The sequence below is a fragment of the Erinaceus europaeus genome, chromosome 1, assembly GCF_950295315.1.
Source record: "Erinaceus europaeus chromosome 1, mEriEur2.1, whole genome shotgun sequence".
Lineage (NCBI taxonomy): Eukaryota > Metazoa > Chordata > Mammalia > Eulipotyphla > Erinaceidae > Erinaceus > Erinaceus europaeus.
This window is the reverse complement of record NC_080162.1, coordinates 200,484,952-200,506,090: the sequence shown is the minus strand read 5'-3', so window position 1 is coordinate 200,506,090 and position 21,139 is coordinate 200,484,952. Positions and strand designations below refer to the sequence as shown.

The 21,139-nt window shown below is 45.7% G+C and overlaps 1 protein-coding gene and 1 non-coding gene across 5 annotated transcripts in view; both read right to left on the bottom strand.

Moving 5' to 3' along the window:
- ZFAT (zinc finger and AT-hook domain containing) overlaps positions 1 to 21,139 on the bottom strand; it is a 236,474-nt gene that overhangs the window by 153,391 nt on the left and 61,944 nt on the right. For 3 of the 4 annotated variants that reach the window (XM_007521895.3, XM_060201065.1, XM_060201061.1), the window contains exon 3: positions 16,388 to 16,639. In XM_007521895.3, the coding sequence (XP_007521957.2) occupies positions 16,388 to 16,639 (252 nt within the window). Of the gene's footprint in view, positions 1 to 16,387; positions 16,640 to 20,421; positions 20,542 to 21,139 lie in introns of those variants that run through there. The other variant, XM_060201072.1, reaches the window with a different exon arrangement.
- Positions 17,427 to 17,556, bottom strand: LOC132542922 (small nucleolar RNA SNORA33). Its single transcript, XR_009553894.1, has one exon. It is a non-coding gene; the product is annotated as a small nucleolar RNA SNORA33 (small nucleolar RNA).

The following is a 21,139-nucleotide window of genomic DNA, read 5'->3' as shown; positions in this document are numbered from 1 at the left end:
TCTTTACTTTCTGAACAGAAGAGAAGCACAAGCACAGGATCAGTATGGCCGAGTCTCTTCCTGCTCCCTAGCCGGGCAGTCTCCTTCCCAATTCTCTCCCTCCATTTGAACTTCCTGCTCCAGTGTTGCGGGATGCATGTGCGGCAGCATTTGCCGCAGAGTGAGGGAGAGAGCCACTCCTCCCGCCCCTACTAGCCGCTGGGGTCTCTCACCTCCAGCATCACTGCTCCTTTGGCCCCTTTGGGAGAGAAGAGAGTTCCAAGGCCTCAGTAGGAGCCTCCCTTGGCAGATGCCAGCGCTCAGTCCAGACTGCCCACCCAAATTACGCGAGATGTGACTACTCTTTGGGAACTCTTAAGGGAACAATCACACTCCAGGTCTGACACTGCCGAGAACCAAAGGCAAAAGAAGCCACCCAGCTCTGTGAACTTTTCTTGTCTGTGACTCCGATAGGCCAAGTAAACTTTAGGTCTCACTTCCAATACGACTGTCACTTCAGCTGCTCAGCCTGCTTGCTGGTTAGTCTCTCCTGACTCTGGCTAAGAATTCAAGTCAGTGTCAATGTCCATGTCTGGCAGAGAAGCAATTACAGAAACCAGACCTTCCGCCTTCTGCATCCCATAAAGAATTTGGGTTCAGGGGGCCAGGTGGTGGTACACCCGGTAAAGTGCTCCCATTGAAGTGCACAAGGACCCAGGTTCAAGACCCTGGTCCCCACCTGCAAGGAGAAGCTTCATGAGTGGTGAATCGGGGCTGCAGATATCTCTTTATCTCCCTATCTACCCTTTCCCTTTCAATTTCTCTCTGCCTCTATCCAATACTAAATAAATAAAATATATATTTAAAAAAATAATTTTGATCCCCAGAAGGATAAAGAATAGGGAAGCTTCCAATAGAGGGGATGAGACACGGAACTCTGGTGGTGGAAACTGTATGAAATTGTACCTGTTATCTTACGATTTTGCTGATCATTATTAAATCACCAATAAAAAAAAATGAAAGAAAAAAAGAATTCAGGTCAAGTCATGCTCTTTTGAAAACATAATTTCTCATTAATAGCAAGTTCAACAGTGACTCTCTACTTAATCAAACATTCTCTTTGTAAACTGCTCTCTTTCTTTTCAGCTCTCCTCCGAATCTCCAAATGTCCTCAGTGTTCCTCTTCGAACAAAGAAATCGTTTCTTGGAAATGATCCAAGAACTGCAGAGTTTATTTGTTCCTTAGCAGCCACGGTTCATCCGACAGATATTTACGGGGTGTTAAGGCACTCTTCTCGGCATCTGTGAACCCGACATGCACAAATCAGAAGGAGGCCCTGCCTGCTGGCGTCTCCATGCTAGCAGGGAGAGATAGACAATAATTAAAAACATAATAGACAGGCAAAGTCCGTACTATTCCAAAGGTAAGACTGTTTTCCCAAGCCTACTAAAAAGCACAGGCACTTGGGAAACTGGGTGAGTTTAGATGTTTAAATAATGTTCTAGGGGCCGGGTGGTGGCACACCTGATTAAGTGTACATAAAGGACCTGGGTTCAAGCCCCTGATCCCCACCTGCAGGGGGAAAGCTTTATGAGTGGTGAGCAAGGGTGCAGGCATCTCTCTGTCTCTTTTCTTCTCTATCTCCCCTGCCCCTCTCAATTTCTCTCCATCTCTATCCAATAATAAGTTTTAAAAAATTAAACAATATGTTCTAGTTATCACCAACAAACATACCTCATGCAAATATTTCCTACTGATGAGTTAAGTGATTATGACAGGGCTGGGTTGTCTCTCTCTCCCGCACTGAGAGAAATGTCAGGCCCCTACAACAATGCTCAGTACATTCAACTGGGGGTGGGGTGGGTGGAAGGGTTGAAAAGCTGGGCCTCCCACCTCCCAGAGAGAAGCTCTCGTTGTTCATGAAACTGCTAACAGTGAAGACTCCTTGGACACTAAGTCCTTACCAAGCTCAGGGGACCCAGAAAAGTGCCGGGCCAGTCCCTCCCCTCACCTGAGGTGGCCGATGTACAAATACCAGTTGATGCATGTCTCCCCTCCACCACCCCCTCATCGACACAGACCTGCGTGCCATCATCTCCTCCAGTCCTTGGGCCCTAATGAAATAGCTGAAATAGCGCTGTTCTCTAAGTCGTTATAAACACGGGCCCAGGGAGGAGACAAGCTAGCAGGACAGAGAGAGGCTCACCCCAACAGGCCCAGTAGCCCTCCTGAGTCGCTCTAACTGCAAGGCTGGCACTTCCCACTGCCCTGTCCTGCCACCACCTGTGAGCAGACATTTAGACAGAAAGCACAGAGCAGACAACTGAGCAAGGAGGCTCTGTGACGGGAGGCAGCAGTCAGGCGGCAAAGTCTCAGGCTGCTGCCTTGAGAAGACAGATGGACCCCACAGTTGGGGTGAGCACAGGCTTCCACGACCATCACCAGGCTTTCTCCACAGGGAAAGGTGCTTGGCTTCAAGGAGGTTCATGCACTACTGCAACTGAGCACCGCTGCTCACCAAGCCTGTTCCTCCTGGCTCACCTCTTCCTGACAAAGGCCCCCCTGGCCCATGTGTGCCGAAAGCTGCGTGGGGGAAGCGAAGGTGAGCATTTGCTCAGTGTGCCCTCAGCTGAGTCCGCACAAGTGGCAAGTGGCCATGTGCGCCTAATCACTTTATGCAGATGGAGAGCCCACTTGAGCGCCTTCCTACCCGGCCCGCGGGCCTGAGCTAAGGCACGGCACAGAGTCGACAGCACAGCTGGCAGCCCTGGAGAACAGATTACCGCTCCAACTCCTACTTCCAGAGCCAGGCATTTAAAACCCCATTGCAGCTTGTCAGTAGCATGCCCAGGCCTTCTGAAGAGTGAATGCTTGCAAAGAATAGAAAACCTGCAGCTTCAGTATTCATCAAATGGGTAGCTGTCTCTTTCCTGCACTGAGACAGACGAGAGACACTCATAGTAAGCAAGGCAATCTAGAAAATAATCCTTTTGAGTACACATGGGGCAGGCAGTGAAGAAACTCTAGCTGCCACACAGACTAACAGAATGATAAAAAAAATGGGGGGGGAACCTATTCATTGGTGATTTGGGGTGATTTGCTCATCCTAGTGTCAGAAAAGGCCTGATTCAGAAGTTGAAAAACAATGTCAGAAAACACAAGTAGAACCTGAACTGGCATTGGCATACTGCACCAAAGGAAAAGACTCTGGGGTGGATGGGTGGAGAGAATATAGGTCCAAAAAGGATGACAGAGGACCTAGTGGAGGTTGCATTGTCGTATGGAGAACTGGGAAATGTCATGCATGTACAAACTATTGTATTTACTGTCAAATGTAAAACATTAATTCCCCAATAAAGAAATTGAAGGAAGAAAGGAAGGAAGGAAGGAAGGAAGGAAGGAAGGAAGGAAGGAAGGAAAAAAGAGAGAGAGAAAGAAAAGGCCTGGTTGACCCCCCTGAGACCAGGCAGTAGCCAGCAAGTGGTGAGCGCGTGGATGAGTGTCTTCTGCTGGAGAAAAGGCATCCTGTGAGGAACATAAAGGCAGTGGTGGAATTGGGGGAGCAGAGTACCCAGGCCGCACTTCAAGTTTCCCAGATGTTCTTTGTAAGACAAGTCATGTTCCACATCTCCTGCTCCATGTGTGTGTGCTAAATTCAGGGTTGATTTTAAGGTGTTTTGTTTTCAAAGTTGTTATTAAGTGTGTAAAATATCACCCCTGCACTTTAAAAGAGATTCTTTGTCCAAGAGAAGACAGGATTTCATTTCAGGGATCACAGCTGAAGTCTGTGAAGAGGCAGGAACAGCTGGACACCATCAAACCCCTGTGAAATCTTTACAGATCAACCTCACACAGACCTTCGAAGGGTGGAGGGTGGCGGTGCCATACGCAACCCTGAGCTTCCCACTGAAATGCCTGACAGCGGTTGATGCCTGTTCAGTGTTTCTCCTCTAACCAGTAGTCGCAGCAGGAGAGAGTCTGTTGCACTCTCATTAACACGACCTGAGACTTTCTGAGTAGGACATAGTCTGCGGAGCACTTCCATGAGACTCAACTAATACCTGTAACTTTAATAAACGTGTACAATGTCTTTACTGTGTTTAACTTTTCTCTTCAAGGCTCTAATAAAGGTGCTCTTTGGGAGTGCAAGGCCTTCAGAGAAAGCCCCCTTGTCCTATGAAACTTCACACCATGTTGCGCCACAGTCAAAGTCTTGGCTGTGACCAGCACTGCATTAAGATGCTTGCTTTCAAACTTTTTAAAAAGGTGAATTCTTGAAACAATTCCACTCTAAACAGTTGAGAGAAGGTTGTGACTTCTTTTTTTTTTAATATATATATATATATATATATATATATTTTTATTTATTTATTCCCTTTTGTTGCCCTTGTTGTTTTATTGTTGTAGTTATTATTGTTGTTGTCGTCGTTGTTGGATAGGACAGAGAGAAACGGAGAGAGGAGGGGAAGACAGAGAGGAGGAGAAAAAGATAGACACCTGCAGACCTGCTTCACCACCTGTGAAGCGACTTCCCTGCAGGTGGGGAGCCGGGGTTCAAACCGGGATCCTTATGCTGGTCCTTGTGCTTTGCGCCACCTGCGCTTAACCCGCTGCACTACAGCCCTACTCCCAGTGACTTCTTTTGATTAAGGTAGGTGGGACCCCTGCCAGCTCTCCCCTAAGGTTCTCTCCTGTCCTGGTTCCTAGTCCCCCCTGCCTCAACCCTGAGCTCCTCTGGAGGCTTTGAAACATCAGGCTCTGTGCCCAATGCCAATGGCCCCGGAAGAGTCAAGAGCTAAAATCCAGTCTCTGCCTTTCGTGGGTCGAATTGAAACCCTCTAGACCTATGGTTCATGTCCACTAAGTCAGTCACCATGACTTCAGTGAGGCAAAGATCTCAGAGTCTCTCATAAGACAAGACACACACAGTCCGGCCCTAGGTCACATTTGCTGCACATGTGCCAGGTGACGTCACCAGTTCAGCTCAGGTCTGACACTGGATTTATGGCCTCCTCGTGACTCCATCTGGTTTGCTAATAAAAGAGCCACAGCAGGTTCTTCATATCCTGCCTCCCCAGCCTCTGGTGCTCTGCTGAGTAACTGACATGCTGGGGACTGTAACTTTTAATTTCTTGGCATCTGTGCATTCTTGCTTTGCAACGCTGGTGCATTAACATAATTCTCTGTATTTCATTTCCTTTCTGAAAAAAATGATATTGACAAAAGCACTTGATACTGTGTAATAAGGGCTGTAAACCCTAAAGAGGAAAGCAGATGTTCATGGGGGGGGGAGCCCCCATAGTGCAGAGAAATCCCATATAATAGTGCCTGGTGGGGACCTGCATAGCCCCCACAGCACTGAGACCCCATACTACAACAATGCCTGATGCCCTAACACACACATACACCATGGTGCTAAGACACACACCCCCAGCACTGTCTTCCCCCTGCCACATCCATCCTACAGTGCTGACAACTCTCCCCATCACCAGATATACCTGTGCCCAAAACCTCATGCATGACATGGTATGCTGACTACAAAACTGAAGGTCTATGTTTAAGGAGCAGAGACCAAGTGTGAGTCCTGCCCTAAGGACAATGTGCAAGAATCGGATATCCCCAGTTTACCAGAAAGTTTCTATTTGCCCTTCCAGGTCCACCTTCCACCCTTATCTACCCATCACCAAGAACTGACAGGGAAGGGACATGCTGGATTCCCAGTGGGTTTGTCTCCAAGGTGCATGAGCAGGAGTTGGAGAAAAGGTGTGGTGGTCATTCTTGGGACTCCTGCCTGTCATCTCAGGTTGGCTTTGTCCTGCACTAAAGACTGCAGGGCACCCCTTGGAGTTCTCTTGACCACTTTCTCCTCCTGACTCTAAGCTTTCTGTAGTAACAGCTCCCCCTGCCCACATCTTTCAAATGAATCACTTTATCAAGATCTTGAACTGCCAACTTAATAATGAAGGACTCACCCAGCTTCAACTTGCTGAATCTCCCTGCACTGCTTACCAAGCTGTCGCTACCCTCCTCCTCCAGCCAGGCCAGTCTTCCTGTTTCCTGTCCCTCTGAACACCCCCCACCAGTGTCTCAGGAGGCCAAGTTCTTGGTTTTGTTCTTCTGCTTCTGTCCAGTCCTCATCCTCTGAGGGAACTGGGTCCCAAGCTCCAGCCCCACCCTTATGTCACTTATCCACCCCAAATAATATCTCTTTAGACACACACAGTCCACCAAACTCAAAATAAGACCACAGAAAAAAAGTCTGATATGAATTTAAAAAAAAATAAGTGAATAGTGATGCATGACTCTACATAACTAAGTAAATAAATAAGGTACAATAAACTCATGCTCTTCCCCCAAACCTGCTCTCTTTCAAGTTCTCAAGGTTGGCAGTGGTCACCCAAGCAGCCAGCCCAAGACCTAGGCTACCACCCACCCACTCACTTGCTCCAATCTCCCTCATCCCGGGAGCAACACTTTCTCAGCAGCTCTAAAAATATGCTCCTTCTCTTACACCCTGTACCACTGCTGAGCTGAGACTTTCTGTACCTCAAGTGTTTCACTGTGTCGGCTTTTTTTTTTTTTATTTGCTTTATGTCATTATTGGACAGAGGCAGAGAGAAATTGAGAGAGGAGGGGGAAACAGAGACAGAAAGAGACAGAGAGACACCTGCTTTACCACTCGTGAAGATTTCCCCTGTAGGTAGGGCCCAGGGAGCTTGAACCCAGGTCCTTGTGCACTCTAATGTGTGTGCTTAACCATGCAGGCCACCACCTGGCCCCTGTCAGCTTCTTCTTATATCATCTTCATAATGGTCTCCTGTGGCTATACGGTTCCTCTGGGTCTTAGAAAGTGTCATTTGTCCTTCCAGTGCTGGCATCCCCTGCCCCCACCCCCTCATCCCCCTGTCCTCACCTCCACTCCCACCCATTCATCAGAATCCACAGCCCACTTGGCACTCCAGCCCCCACCCAAACCAGCAGCCATGAACCCTCACTGACAGCCTCTCTCCCAGGCTGCTGCTACAGCATCAGTTCTGAGCTCCCGAAAGCCCCTGTGCTGAGCAACCTCTGTAGACAGGCACTTGTCAGGCTTCCCCAGTACATGTGTCACTTTCTGCCCAGTCCACTGAACTCTAATCAGGAATCCCTGTTCATTTAACACAACAGAGTCAGCAACCACCACTTGTGTGGTACGCAAACAACAGCTACTCAGTCAGAATTCATGAACAGCCAGCAGAGGCTCAAAAACACCTCCACGAAATGTTAGGGAGAAGAAGGCCAGAGGGCTCTGAACTACAATTCCATCAAGGCCCAGAGAGAGAAGAGGAAAAAAAGGAAGGACATTTGGATGTAGTCATAGGTGTAGGTGTGACTTAGGAAGAAAGAGAAGGCAGAATTACAGGGGAAAAAATGGGCAAATACCTATAAATATAAATTATAAATATAAATATTTATAGAAATAATAATCAACCCATATCTGTGACCTTGGGAGAACTACTGCAGTTTCCAGTGGACAGACTGGGGACACAGAACTCTGATGGTAGGAATGATGGGAAATTGTCGGGATGCTTCTAGTTCTGCTTCTGGGATCCCTTCTGTTACATTGCTTGCTGCTGTGGTCTATTTACATGGTCATTCTGTTACATTGGTTTGGTCTCGCTCCCCCTGCCTCCGGGAGATTTTGGTTTAGTCCTTGCTAGTTCGTGCTTCTTCCTTCTCCCCGCCCCATATAGTACATAATTCCTTGGTTCCTGACTCTTCCGCTGGAGGAGAGAGAGGCAGGACAGAATTGGGTTGTGATTAGATTAGTTTTTTGAACCGTTTGCTCGTGAATAAAGAAATACTGCTTCTCCGCTCAGCCATGTGTCCCTGGTCATCTGTCTCCCGCACGTGAAGCTAGCCCGGCATATTGGCGCCCTGAACTTTGACTGACAGGAAATTATACTCCTGTTTTCACATAATTTTGTAAATCAATATTAAACCACTAACGAAAAATTAAAAAACTAGTGCAATAAATAAATATCTCATGAATTTTCTAAACTTCCATTTTTCTCAGCTTCTAGTCATGTGTTTGAGCACACAGGTGCATACAACCTGAACACTCATGAGCTTCTCTGTACAGCTAAGGAAAATGAAGCTAGTTAGATGTGAAAGTTCTCAAGTGACGTTCATCTCAAAAATGTCTCTGTTTTTCCACTCACCATCCCCTCTCTTCCTGGAGGAGTTCCTTTGAGAGGGATGATATCTCATTTCCCAGCCACCCCACACTCTGAGCAGGCAGAATGCGGACATATGTTTCCACTCTTGTGCTCCCCAGAGCGCTTTGGGACTCCTTTATATAATAACATCCAAACAAGGAAGAGTTAACAAGCTGCAATCATATATTTGTAGAAATGAGTTCATGTGCATTCATTTATATTTAACACTGCACTAATATTATAAAGTACCTTTTCAAAATTGCCCGAGAACTAATTAAATCTTAAAATACCCCAGAGAGACGAGTGTTATCAGCCACATGAATGAAAAGCCCAGAACAGTTGTCAGAACAGCAGACTGATAAGGGATGATATTCTGGGACTCTGCCACCAATTCACTCCACAGTGCTAATACAGCAGTTTGAGAGACTTATTGCGCCCACACTAATTCCACAGAACCCGCTGAATATGCAGCCCTCTTGCCTCTGCTCTTCCCCTCAGGCTTCCTTATGTCTTCCTGTCGCTCTTGCTATTGAGGAAAAGGACGTGCAAGCGCCTAACTGAAACAGACGCATATGACAGACAGCATCCTTCAACTGACCCCACATTCCCATACCTGCAGGCTGTGGCTTGAAGCATCTTCTCCTCAGCCCCTTGTAATGCCAAACCACCCCAGCAGAGGGCCTTTGTGCCCCCTTCCTAAGCCTTCTCACTGCACCCCTAGGCCACTACATCTGCTGGCCCCACACCATCTTTGGCTATATCACCACTTCTCTGTTCTTCTCCCCAGAAACTCAGTTGCTCAAGGGAAGAGAAAAAAAAAAACTGACGCAGCTCAACTTTGACCCCCAAAATCTGCCTTTGACCCACAGGACCACAAGAGGGACAGAGAATCCACCTGCGATAGACATCTCCCTAAGCTCTGCAGCCAGACTCCCAGGCAGCGTGCGACATGGGAGCATTGGGCGCAGAAGTGTGTTGGCTTTCAAGGCTGTTGCGCCGCAGGCCGATCATCAATGCACTTCAGATTCCTGGACCAGGAAGTCGGTAGGAAACCTACCAAAGCTCAGACAAAAGAATGCCACGGGGCTGCTCCTTTTGCCACCTAGAACCACTGAGATGGATTTTTGTCCTCAAAACAAGAACCCAAACAAGGCAAGTCCTGCTTCAGGAGTCCTGACATCAAGTCCTTGCAAGGCTTGAGAGATAGCATAATGGTTATTTACACAAGAAGGAGTCCATGCCTCAAGCTCTGAGGACCCAGGTTCAATTCCTAATACCATCATAAACTAGAGCTGAACAATGTTCTAGCAGAAAAATAATAATAATAATAAGTGGATGGGTGCTGCTGCACTTGGTTAAGTGCATGTATTACCATGCACAAGCACCCAGGCTCAAGCCCCCTCCCCCCTACTCCCCACCTGCAGGGGGAAAGCTTCACAAGTGATGACACAGGTCTGCAGGTATCTATCTCTCTCTTCCTCTCTATCTCCCCCTCCCCCATAATTTCTCTCTGCTTTACCAAATAAAATTTTAAAATTTAATTAATTAATCAATTAAACTTAAAAAGCAAGGTAGTGCCTGCAGCCCTGTCTTCAGGCAGGATGCCTTCAGGGGGAGGGGCATGACCTGTAAGCTCTTCAGAAAGACGGCTCTTAGGATAGGCAGAGCCCTAGCTTCCAAAGTGGAGGCACAAACTAACAGGCATAGAGCCAGGGGGTGCTAAAAAAGAGTTCACTGAAATTTGAGAACAAAATTCCCTCTTGCTTTCCTTATCTCATCCTTTAAAGTTTGAAATCTCCTGTATGTTTTCCAGTGTCTGTAATAACAGTTTATGTACGTGGGCCAAAACGTCCAAGTCCCCCTCCACTGTGCACACTAGAGAAGTTTGCCTCAGCCTCCTAGTCTTCGAGGTGGAACTAGAAATAGTCACTATCTCGGGGTTTTTGTGAAATCAGTACATATTCAGATACTCGGGATAGTGGTAAGCACGTAATAGGAACTCTACAGACACCTATCAAACCAGAAATGTAACTGGTTAATAAATGGCTTTACTGGGGTATGTTTGCAGAGCACTGGTGTGCAGAGGGTAGATAGTCTGGACTTGGACTGCAGGCCACAGCTGATTCACGGGAATCTGAGAGATGTAGTGAGAGCCGATAAGCCACAAAAACATGCCATCAGGGAGGCTGGATGGTAACACACCTGGTTGAGCGCACAAATCACAGTGTGCAAGGACCTGGCTTCAAGCTCCCGGCTCCCACTTGCAGGAGGGAAGCTTCACAAGTGGTGAAACAGTGCTGCACGTGTTTCTCTGTCTTTCTCCCTCTTGATTTCACCCTGTCCTCTCAATTTCTCTCAGTCTCTCTGCAAAATAAATTTTAAAAAGAAAGGGGGGCGGGCGGTAGTGTAGCAGGTTAAGTGCACATGGTGCAAAGGATACCAATTCGAGGCCCCGGCTCCCCATGTGCAGGGGAGTCGCTTCACAGGTGGTGAAGCAGGTCTGAAGGTGTCTATCTTTCTCTCCTCCTCTCTGTCTTCCCCTTCTCTCTCCATTTCTCTCTGTCCTATCCAACAACGAATCACATCATCAATAACAATAATAACCACAACAAGGCTACAATAAGGGCAACGAAAGGGGGGAAAATGGCCCCCAGGAGCAGTGGATTTATGGTGCAGGCACCGAGCCCCAGCAATAACCCTGAAGGCAAAAAAATAAAATAAAATAAAATAAAATAAAATAAAATAAAAAATAAAGATGCTTTAAAATTGGCATCAAGGATAAAAAAGACTAGAGACATGTATAGTAGGAAACATTTACTGACTATAATAAGTGACTTGCTATGACAGAAGAAGAAGTTTGGTGGGGACATTATCAAGACAGAATGTGAGAGAAATATTTACAAGAGGCGAGTTTTGCAATTTGAATGACCCAAACTGAAAGAAAGGTCTCAAGCTCAAGTGTGGGCCTGGGTAAGGAGGGTGTTTCTATGTCACTGAAGGAAGGAAGATGGTAAAGGAATCCACAGGAATGCAGAAGCCACCCAGCTGTCACTAGTGCTACCCAACAATTCGATTCCAGTCTCACAGCTGAGCACTGGACTGTGTTTCCCAGCTCTTTGCCATGGGTAGAGGTCAGGGGTGAGGCAACTCTGGCTCTTTAGAGGCATAAAGGGCAGATGTCACCTCTGGATCAAGCTGATATCACCTCAGACTCTCCTCCCTTCCTACACAGCGACCAGCTGGCGACAGTCAGGACAGTGGCTGCTCTCTCTGTCCAGGTCCCTGACAGAACAAAGCCACCTGACAACTTGGTTTTTGTGAGATCTGCAATCCAAAGAGGTTTGTCATCTGCAGGTAACCTGGACAGCACTGATGGACAGACTCGTGGACAGCTCTGTGGTGACGAGAAGAGCAAGAGCTCCCAAAGCATACAGGATAGAAGCAGCAACAGAGGGCGAAAAGTGAAAGGGAGAGGAATCGCAAGAAGGGGACTAGTGATTCTGCCAAGACAAATCCCCGTGTTTCCAAGCCAAGGTCAACATGCTCTGAAACTTCTGCAACTCGCTGACCTCCAGGTTTCCCATTCATGTGATTGGAAGGCAGCAGTAAGAAGCAGACACTGTCACTAGACATCTTTCCACAGTGAAAAGGGCTATACTCTGAGACTGAATTGCAATATTCTCCACCTGCAAATTCTCAAACGTGACTCACTCAGAACAGTTTTCAGTCACAGCAGCGACTTATCCCGTCAGCTGTTTTGCTAATACAAATATGGTTGAGGGCTCTTGAGACATTGTTAGGAAAAATCTTCAGAAAGATTATAGGTACGGGAGTCAGGCAGTAGCGCAGTGGGTTAAGCGCAGGTGGCGCAAAGTCCAAGGACCCGTGTGAGGATCCCAGTTCGAGCCCCTGGTCCCCACCTGTAGGGGAGTCGCTTCACAGGCAGTGAAGCAGGTCTGCAGGTGTCTATCTTTCTCTCCCCCTCTCTCCATTTCTCTCTGTATTATCTAACAAAAACAACATCAATGACAACAACAAAAAATAATAATAATAAAATAGATTATAGGTACTTCTCAGGTTAAAAAAGAATCTTGGGGCCAGGTGGTGGTGCATCTGGTTGAGCACACATGTTACAGTGTGCAAGGACCTAGGTTCGACTCCCTGGTTCCCACCTGCAGGGGGAAAGCTTTGCAAGTGGTGAAGCAGGGCTGCAGGTGTCTCTCTCTCTCCCTCTCTATCTCCCCCTACCCTCTCGATTTCTGACTGTTTCTATCCAATAAGTAATGATAAAATAATTATTAAAAAAAGAATCTTAATTTAAATAAATGCCTTATCTTCTTTATGAAAGATTTTCCAAGAACAGGAGAGGATTCTCTCATGCACAAAAATGACCTCAGAAATAACAATCTTAGTAAGGTCCAGAAGTTACATTATAAGCTTGATATATTGACTTCCGAAAAATATTTTTCAAAAAAACCAGCTGTTCCACATAATAGCATTTAAAATAAAATCTCTTTTCCTGATTTCTTTTACTATTCAAATGCAAAATAAAATGCAAAGTTGAAGACATGTCAAAATTGTTGTTTTACCTCACCATGGTTCAGTGTAAGGAGAAAGCTCATTTTGTTTTCATCTAATTGTTTTTAACAAACTAAAAAGTCAAGATAATTGTTTAAAATGTCACTGAACTTCTCTTTAAAGAACACAGACAATTACCTAAGAACTTTCCAAATTAGGGGTCAGGTTGAGTGCACACATTAGCATGTGCAAGGGTTCACCTCCCCAATCTCCACCTGGAGCAGCAAACCTTCATGAATAGTGAAGAAGGGCAGTAGCTATCTCCCTTTCTCTCTCCTTCTCTATCTCTGACTCCTCTATCAATTTCTCTCTGTCAATCCGGTAAATAAACAAAATTTTTTATGTTTATTTATTTTCCCTTTTGTTGCCCTTGTTTTTTGTTTTTGCCCTTGTGGTTTTATTGTTGTAGTTATTATTGATGTCGTTGTTGGATAGGACAGAAAGAAATGGAGAGAGGAGGGGAAGACAAAGAGGGAGAGAGAAAGACAGACACCTGCAGACCTGCTTCACCACCTGTGAAGCGACTCCCCTGCAAGTGGAGAGCCGGGGGCTCAAACTGGATCCTTATGCTGGTCCTTGCGCTTTGTGCCACGTGCACTTAACCTGCTGTGCTACCGCCCGACTCCCAATAAACAAATTTTTAAAAAGAGCTTTCTATATTGTGAGGTACCCTGCTTGGAATCTAATATATCTTGAGGAAATGTGGAGCAGTCATATGGCCGTCATCTGCCGAGCAGCTGAGCATAAGCTCTGCCCACTTCAGAGACTTCAATAGTGACCAGGAAGGAAAAAAACAGCAGCATCTGTCAGCACTGAGCAGAGCTCTGCCGTCTCTTTCATTCCCTCTATGGAAAATAAATAAGTAAATCTTTTAAAAAATTTAACTAAACAAATATAATGGGAGTATATCTTTATGATCTGGGGGTGTGGACAAATTTTCTACAATATGATTTAAAAAAAAAAAAAGAGCAAAGATTTCAAAGTAACTTTTGACAAAAGGGCAAAGGTAGATAACATAATAGTTATCCAAAGAGACTCTCATGCCTGAGGCTCCAAAGTCCCGGGTTCAATCCCCTGCACCGCCATAAGCCAGAGCTGAGCAGTGCTCTGGTAAGAAAAAGAAAGACCTAAAAAAGATACCATAAAGTACTTAATCAAATAGTTTCTACTTGGACCTAGATATCCTCCTCACCTACTTCCTATTTCACTTTCCTCAGTCACTCCAAGGCTAACCTCATCAGACAAAGTAAGGACAACAAAAGCTGGATAAGGGCAAGAGACCACTTTACTGATGGCCCTTTAGGTCACTACCAGGCCACCCCATCATCTGGGGCCCTAGTCAGGGAGTCCTGGCATTCCCACACTTACATGATGGGCCTAGACCTCTAACAGATCCCTCCCTCCACTGCCATGGACCTCTTGTGGGCCTCTACAGGACCTTGCCTTCAATGTAGAACAACAATGATAGAAACTGCCCCAGTCTCCCAAGGGAGGCTGGGTGAACATACTCTTCCCCTTAAGGAAGATGGGTCCTGCAATGAGTATATCGCAGAATGTTCCTATCTGTGACCACTGAATGTGAGCTCAGACAGAGATGCAGAAGTCACATGGGCTCTTCTGCTGAATACAGGCTCGAGAACAGATCAATGGGGTTTGCAGTTAGCAGTATTTATATACTTTTCCCATATCTGGGAGCTACTCTCTTCCCTGATCCACCTTTCTAGTCCTATTCCCAACTCTGACACCATCTCCTAATACCTTTAACCCACCTGCACATTAGATGTCGGGCTCAGGTAGAATAGTCAAGTCATGGGCCCCTCGGAATATACCTAAAAAGACCTACTAGCTTCTTCCAACATGAAGACCCTACAGCTCATCTGCTATTCTTACCTTTAGATTCATGGTTATTAAACAATTTGTTCTGCTTTATATCTTTTTTTTTTTCCTCCAGGGTTATCACTGGGGCTCAGTGCCTGCTCCTGGAGGCTACTTTTCCCTTTTTTTGCTCTTGTTGTTTAATGTTATTGTTGTTGTTACTGTTATTGTTGTTGTTGGATAAGACAGAGAGAAATCAAGAGAGGAAGGGAAGACAGAGAGGGGGAGAGAAAGATAGACACCTGCAGACCTGCTTCACTGTTTGTGAAATAAGACCCCTGCAGGTGGGGAGCTGGGGGCTCGAACCAGGATCCTTGCATCGGTCATGGCGCTTCACGCCATGTGCACTTAACCTGCTGGGCTACTGCCCGACCCCTCTGCTTTATATCTGAATGCTCTTTCAGCTATCAAGTTGCAGATGCTACCATGATGCAAACATGACTTTCCTGGGCAGATGGCCTCACCAATGTGTCCTGGAGCCCCACCTCTCCAGAGCCCTGCCACACTAGGGAAAGAGAGAGGCAGGCCGGAAGTATGGATTGACCTGTCAGCACCCACATTCAACAAGAAGCAATTACAGAAGCCAGACCTTCCACCTGCTGCACCCCATAATGATCCTGGGTCCATACACCCAGAGAGGTAAAGAATAGGAAAGCTTCCAGAGAAGGGGATGGGATATGGAACTCTGATTGTAGGAATTGTGTGGAACTGTAAATCCTTCAGTCTTGTTGATCATTACTGAATTAATAATAAAAAGGGGGAAGAAGCCAGGAGCATAGAAAAGAATGGGCAAATACCTATAAATATAGATAGTTACACAGCAGCAAATGCTGGAGAGAGTGTGGGGTCAAAGGAACCCTCCTGCACTGCCGGTGGGAATGTCAATTGGTCCAACCTCTGTGGAGAACAGTCTAGAGAACTCTCAGAAGGCTAGAAATGGACCTATCCTATGACCCCGCAATTCCTCTCCTGGGGATATATCCTAAGGAACCCAACACATCCATCCAAAAAGATCTGTGTACACATATGTTCTTGGCAGCACAATTTGTAAACCTGGAAGCAACCCAGGTGTCCAACAACAGATGAGTGGCTGAGCAAGTTGTGGTATATATACACAATGGAATACTACTCAGCTATAAAAAAATGGTGACTTCACCGTTTTCAGCCGATCTTCGATGGACCTTGAAAAAATCATGTTGAGTGAAATAAGTCAGAAACAGAAGGATAAATATGGGATAATCTCACTCTCAGGAAGAAGTTGAAAAACAAGATCAGAAAAGAAAACACAAGTAGAACCTGAAATGGAATTGGCGTATTGCACCAAAGTAAAAGGCTCTGGGGTGGGTGGGTGGAGAGAATACAGGTCCATGAAGGATGATAAATGACATAGTGGGGGTTGTACTGTTAAATGGGAAACTGGGGAATGTTATGCATGTACAAACTATTGTATTTACTGTTGAATGTAAAACATTAATTCCCCAATAAAGAAATAAATTAAAATAGATAGATAGATAGATAGATACAGAAATAATAATAAACCCATATCTGTGACCTTGGGAGAACTACTGCAGTTTCCAGTGAAGGGACTGGGGACACAGAACTCTGATGGTGAGAAAGCCAAGGAATTATACCCCTGCTATCTTATAGTTCTCTAGGTCAATATTAGATCACAAGTAAAATTAAAAAGAAGAAACTGGCCATAGACACCCATTTCTTTGTAAGAGACTAGCATGGTCAGCCGTCAGGCAGCATTCACCTGTTTCTCCTTCCTCCTCACCCATGCTCAGCACAATGATGCAGATGTGCTTCCTCAGCTGACGTGAATTAGAGAATTTCCGGCAGCACTTGCTACACTCCAGGCTGCTGGGTGCTAGGCTGCTCCCCTCCTGCGAGGCCAGAGGACTGTTCTCACTGGGATGGACTGGGTTTTCTACCAGGTCCTCTTCAGGGCTGGGCTTCTTGGTGGATCCCTTAGGCCTGCCTCTCTTCCTCTTCATCACCGAAAGCTCTACCGAGGAAACAAAAGGACATAATTAATTCAGGTTGACAGCTCAAAGCGTGTGCTCAGCTTCCAGCTATGAGAATACATGTAGCTTCACATTTTATTAAAAACCAAGTGTGCACTCTTGAAACTTTATGAGAACTATGGTGAGTATCAAGGAGAAAGTGGGGTACAGGATTTTGGTAGTGGGTATTGTGACTCACCTCTGTGGATGTGCAAATAGATCCCTAAGATCTCATGATTTTGTAAAACACTGCTAAACCACTAATAATAAAAATTGTTTTTAAAAAGTTTGAGTACCAAGCATCAGTAGATAACTCACCTTGTAGGTCATGCCTCCTATACACAGGTGCCATGGGTTTGAGCCCCAGAACCACATGGGAGAACCATAACACCAGAGGGGAAGCTCCATGAATAGTCAACTAGTGCTACGGTGTCTCTCTCTCTCTCTCTCTCCTCCTCCTCTCTCCCTCCCTCCCTCCCTCCCTCCATCCCTCCCTCCATCCATCCCTCCCTCTTAAAAAGAGATGTTTTATTTTTATGCAATGGCTTTACTTCAGATGGGTGGTTGACATGTCAGAAAGAAAACATCAGAAAAGCAAATGACTCAAATTAGTCTTGAATTTATAAAGAAACCACTTTTCTAACTAGCTCAAAAATCTTTACATTGCCCTGTATATTTGATAATTTCTAAGAAACTGTACACTTGAAATTGTATGAAAATTTTGTTATTTTCTTTTTATTTTTATTTATTTCCTTTTAATTTATTCTTTAATTCTTTAATTTTTTTTCTTCATATATCCACTTACCGGGGGCCTTAATGATCTCAACATCATTAAGGCCTGTAACATGGCATTGCTATCACCAGTTATAAAAAATTTCTGCAGAAACACAATCAGATAAGCAGATTTGCTGACTGGCTACAAATGTTATTTCCAGTTACATGTTACACTTTGCGTTGCTAGTTATTTCTTGGTATCTTGCAGCCAATCAGTTCATAGTTATTTTTGTACTGTTAATTATACATTACAAAATAAAAGCTTTTTTTTTTTACAAAAAAAAGATTTTAAAAATAGGCCTATCAGTAGTGTGCCATCCAACATGTCTGAGGTTCTAATGCCAATAAATAAAAAAATTAATAAATAGATATAAAAAGTCTGCAGTGATTTCAAGTAAAAATGAGCCACTTTAGGTAGTGCCTGCAATGTTAATCTCTCTGCATTAGTAAAATAATACAGTCATTTTTTTTTTACAAAGTCAATTTTGTGGTGTTCTTATTTTGAAAATATCACTTTAACTTTTTTTATTAGTGATTTGTTGTTTTCAACGGGCTATGTTGTTTTCGCCGGGCTGGCTTCGCGGGCAGGTAACAGATGACCAGGGACTCATGGTTGAGCTGTAGGCAGTATCTCTTTATTCATGCAGGACGCAGCACAATCTAAGACGAGCTAAGCTAAACTCAAGTACCCTAAAACTCACAATGCTGTCTTTATATATACTTGCCAAGTAGGGTGGAAACAGGATGTGACATAGAGAGGGTGGAGAGAAAAGTGACTGGTGAAAATCAGAGTGTGACAAGGAGGGGGCAGAGCAGGCGAGAATCCTATCACTGAACTACCAATGCCCTGTAGGGAAGGTGGTGCTTGTTAACAGTGGTTATGTAAATAGAATGAAGTGGTTATGTAAATAGAATAGTGTTAAGCAGGGGGGATTTAAACCAAATGAAACAGGAGTCTCATGCATACCTACAGTGATTTACTAGTGATTTACAAGATTATTAAAAAAATATTGTAAAAGGGGTACAATTCCATACAATTCCCACCACCAGAGTTCCATATCCCCTCTCCTACACTGGAAGGTTCCCTAATTTTTAAAAATTTTTTATTATCTTTATTTATTGGATAGAGACAGAACTGTCAAGAGGGGAGGGGATGATAGGGGGAGATAGAAAGAGGGAGAGACATACAATCCTGCTTCACTGCTCATGAAGCTTTCCCCCTGCAGGTGGGGACTGGGGGCTTGAACCCAGGTCCTTGACCATTGTAACACATGCGCTCAACCAGGTGCACCACCACCTGGCCCTGAAGGGTCCCTATTCCTTATCGCTCTGGGAGTAAGGACCAAAGATCTTTATGGGGTGCAGAAGGAGGGAAGGTCTGGCTTCTGTATCAGAACATCTGCACATATTCTTGTGAAGAGGGAAAGAGATGAAGTTTAACCATCAGCCCCCAGTTCAGAAGACATGTTCCCTCGCCATTTAAATCTGGTTCCAGAAACTGCTTAAAGATTTCTTTGTGAACGGTCCTCAAAAGTCTCATAGAAGTTTCCATGCTTTCAGTGAGTTACACAACTATCCAGACTGTTTCAAGGAATCATAATTATCAGAGCCAAGTTATCCTGAGGAAAAAATAATTACAGTCTAAATCACAAAGTATAGAACCGGAGACAATAACAATATTTCTCAAGTTTCTTCACAAGCCAGTGATTTTAAATGTCACGATCACAATTTCTTTAGAGCAAGTTTCAATTCATCTTACTACTTGTATTCCTTCTTAATTAGCATTCATGGTTACTTATTCATCTGCTGGATGGAGGCGGGAATTAAAAGGGGTGAACAGGGCAAGGGGGCATCATGTCAGTGCAGAAGGTGGAAGGGCACAGTCTTGGCAACGTGACTCGAGAGGCCCCCCTCGAGTCTTTGTTAGGAGTTCGCACCATGCAGTCACCCCACTGTTAGAGCTGTCTGCCTGGCTGAGGTACTTCAGAGGCCTTTTCTGGATCTGTAAGTGAAGGCAGAAGGAGTCCTAAGTGCTAGCCCATCATAGGGAATGGTCACCTGATTAAAAGTCCACCTGCATGTTAGCGACCAGGCTCAGGCAAAAATTATTAGTCCTGGGCTACATGGACCCTGGTTTGAGCCCCTGATTCCCACTAGCAGGGTAGGAGCTTCACAGAGAAGCAGGCTGCAGGTCTCTCTCCTCTCTCTCTCTCTCTCTGTCTCTCTCTCTGCCTGCTCAACCCTATGTCTCTCTGTCTGAATCATGTTATTGTTGTTGTTGTTGTTGTTACACTAAAGGTCCCTTCCTGCTCCCTCTAAAGCCATGGCTCTTTAGAGTCCCACTGCCTGCTGCCGCATACATCCAGGGAGGGCCTTTTAAGCAGGCCACGTGAGCTCCTAGTCAGATAGTAAAGTCACAGAGGCAGAGGAGGGCAGAGTCTGCAGGAAAAGCCTCAGGATAACATGGGCTCCAGACAGTGCTTTGAGTCAGGAACTCTTAAGAGCTCGGAGACACTAAGAATCAGAACAGGGAACAGCTGGTGGGGGGGTGAGGAGGGGATGGGCAGGCTCTGAGGAGCAGAGCTTGTGCTGGGCTGCAAAGTCAAGGCTAAGTCCAGTCTGATATAGAGATCCGAGCCAGACCCTGCCTTGGCCAGGACAGTCAGCAGTCACTGCTTTCCTTCCATGTTGCTCATAGTAGGAAGAGCTGAGAGGGAAACGTAGTTAGCCAGGAGGTGAACAGACAGACAGATGGATGAACCCAGAACACTTGGTCTGAGCTGGACTTCATAAGAGACAACGCCTGGTGACTGTGAGGCCCAGCTGGCGTACGTGGAAGGCTAGCGGGGCAGGGGAGGGAGGAAAGCAAAGTCAGGATAAATCATGTACCTCTGAGCCATGGAAACCTTTCCTGTCACGATTCTTTACATCATGTACTTGAGCAGCCTACTGGAGCAGCAATTAACAGTCAGGAGAAGCAGAATTAGAGGAGAGGCTCTCAGACACCCACCTCATGTCAGGTCAGCTGAGCTGCAGAAATGTGTCGCTTAGGTGATCACAGAGAGTCCTCTGGGGGGGCCGGGTGGTGGCGCACCTGGTTAAGCGCACATGTTACAATGCACAAGGATCCAGGTTCCAGACCCCACCCCCACCCTGTCCCCACCCTCAGGGGTAAAGCTTCGCAAGTGTGGTGAAGCAGGGTTGCAGGTGTCTCTCTATCTGTCTCATTCTATCCCTCCCTACCCTCTCAATTTCTAACTATCTCTACCCAATAAATAAAGATAACACAAAAATTTTTTTAAAAAAAGGTTAAAAAAAGAGAGAGAGAGAGTCCTCTGGCGCAGGCCTAAGCCGAGTGACAGACTCTGCATCCTGCCTGGACACGGCTACTCTGGCAATACAGCTGGGAAGTGAGGAAACAGCTAAACCCCAAGGCAGGTCTGGTTTCTTCCCTTGACAATGGGGGGGGGGGGAGACCGGAAACATCTCGCCTAATAGGAGTGTCTGCGTGTTTGAAGACTATGGACACCCAAACGTCCATTATTTCATTTGACAAGGACAGAAAGAGAAACTGAGAGGAAGGGGGGGATAGTGAGAGAGACAGAGACATGCCTACAGAATTGCTTCACCACCCATGAAGCTCCCCCCCACCTGTGGGGACTGGGGCCTTGAACCCAATTCCTCATGAATGGTGACTTGTGCACTTAGCCAGGTGCACCGTCATCCAG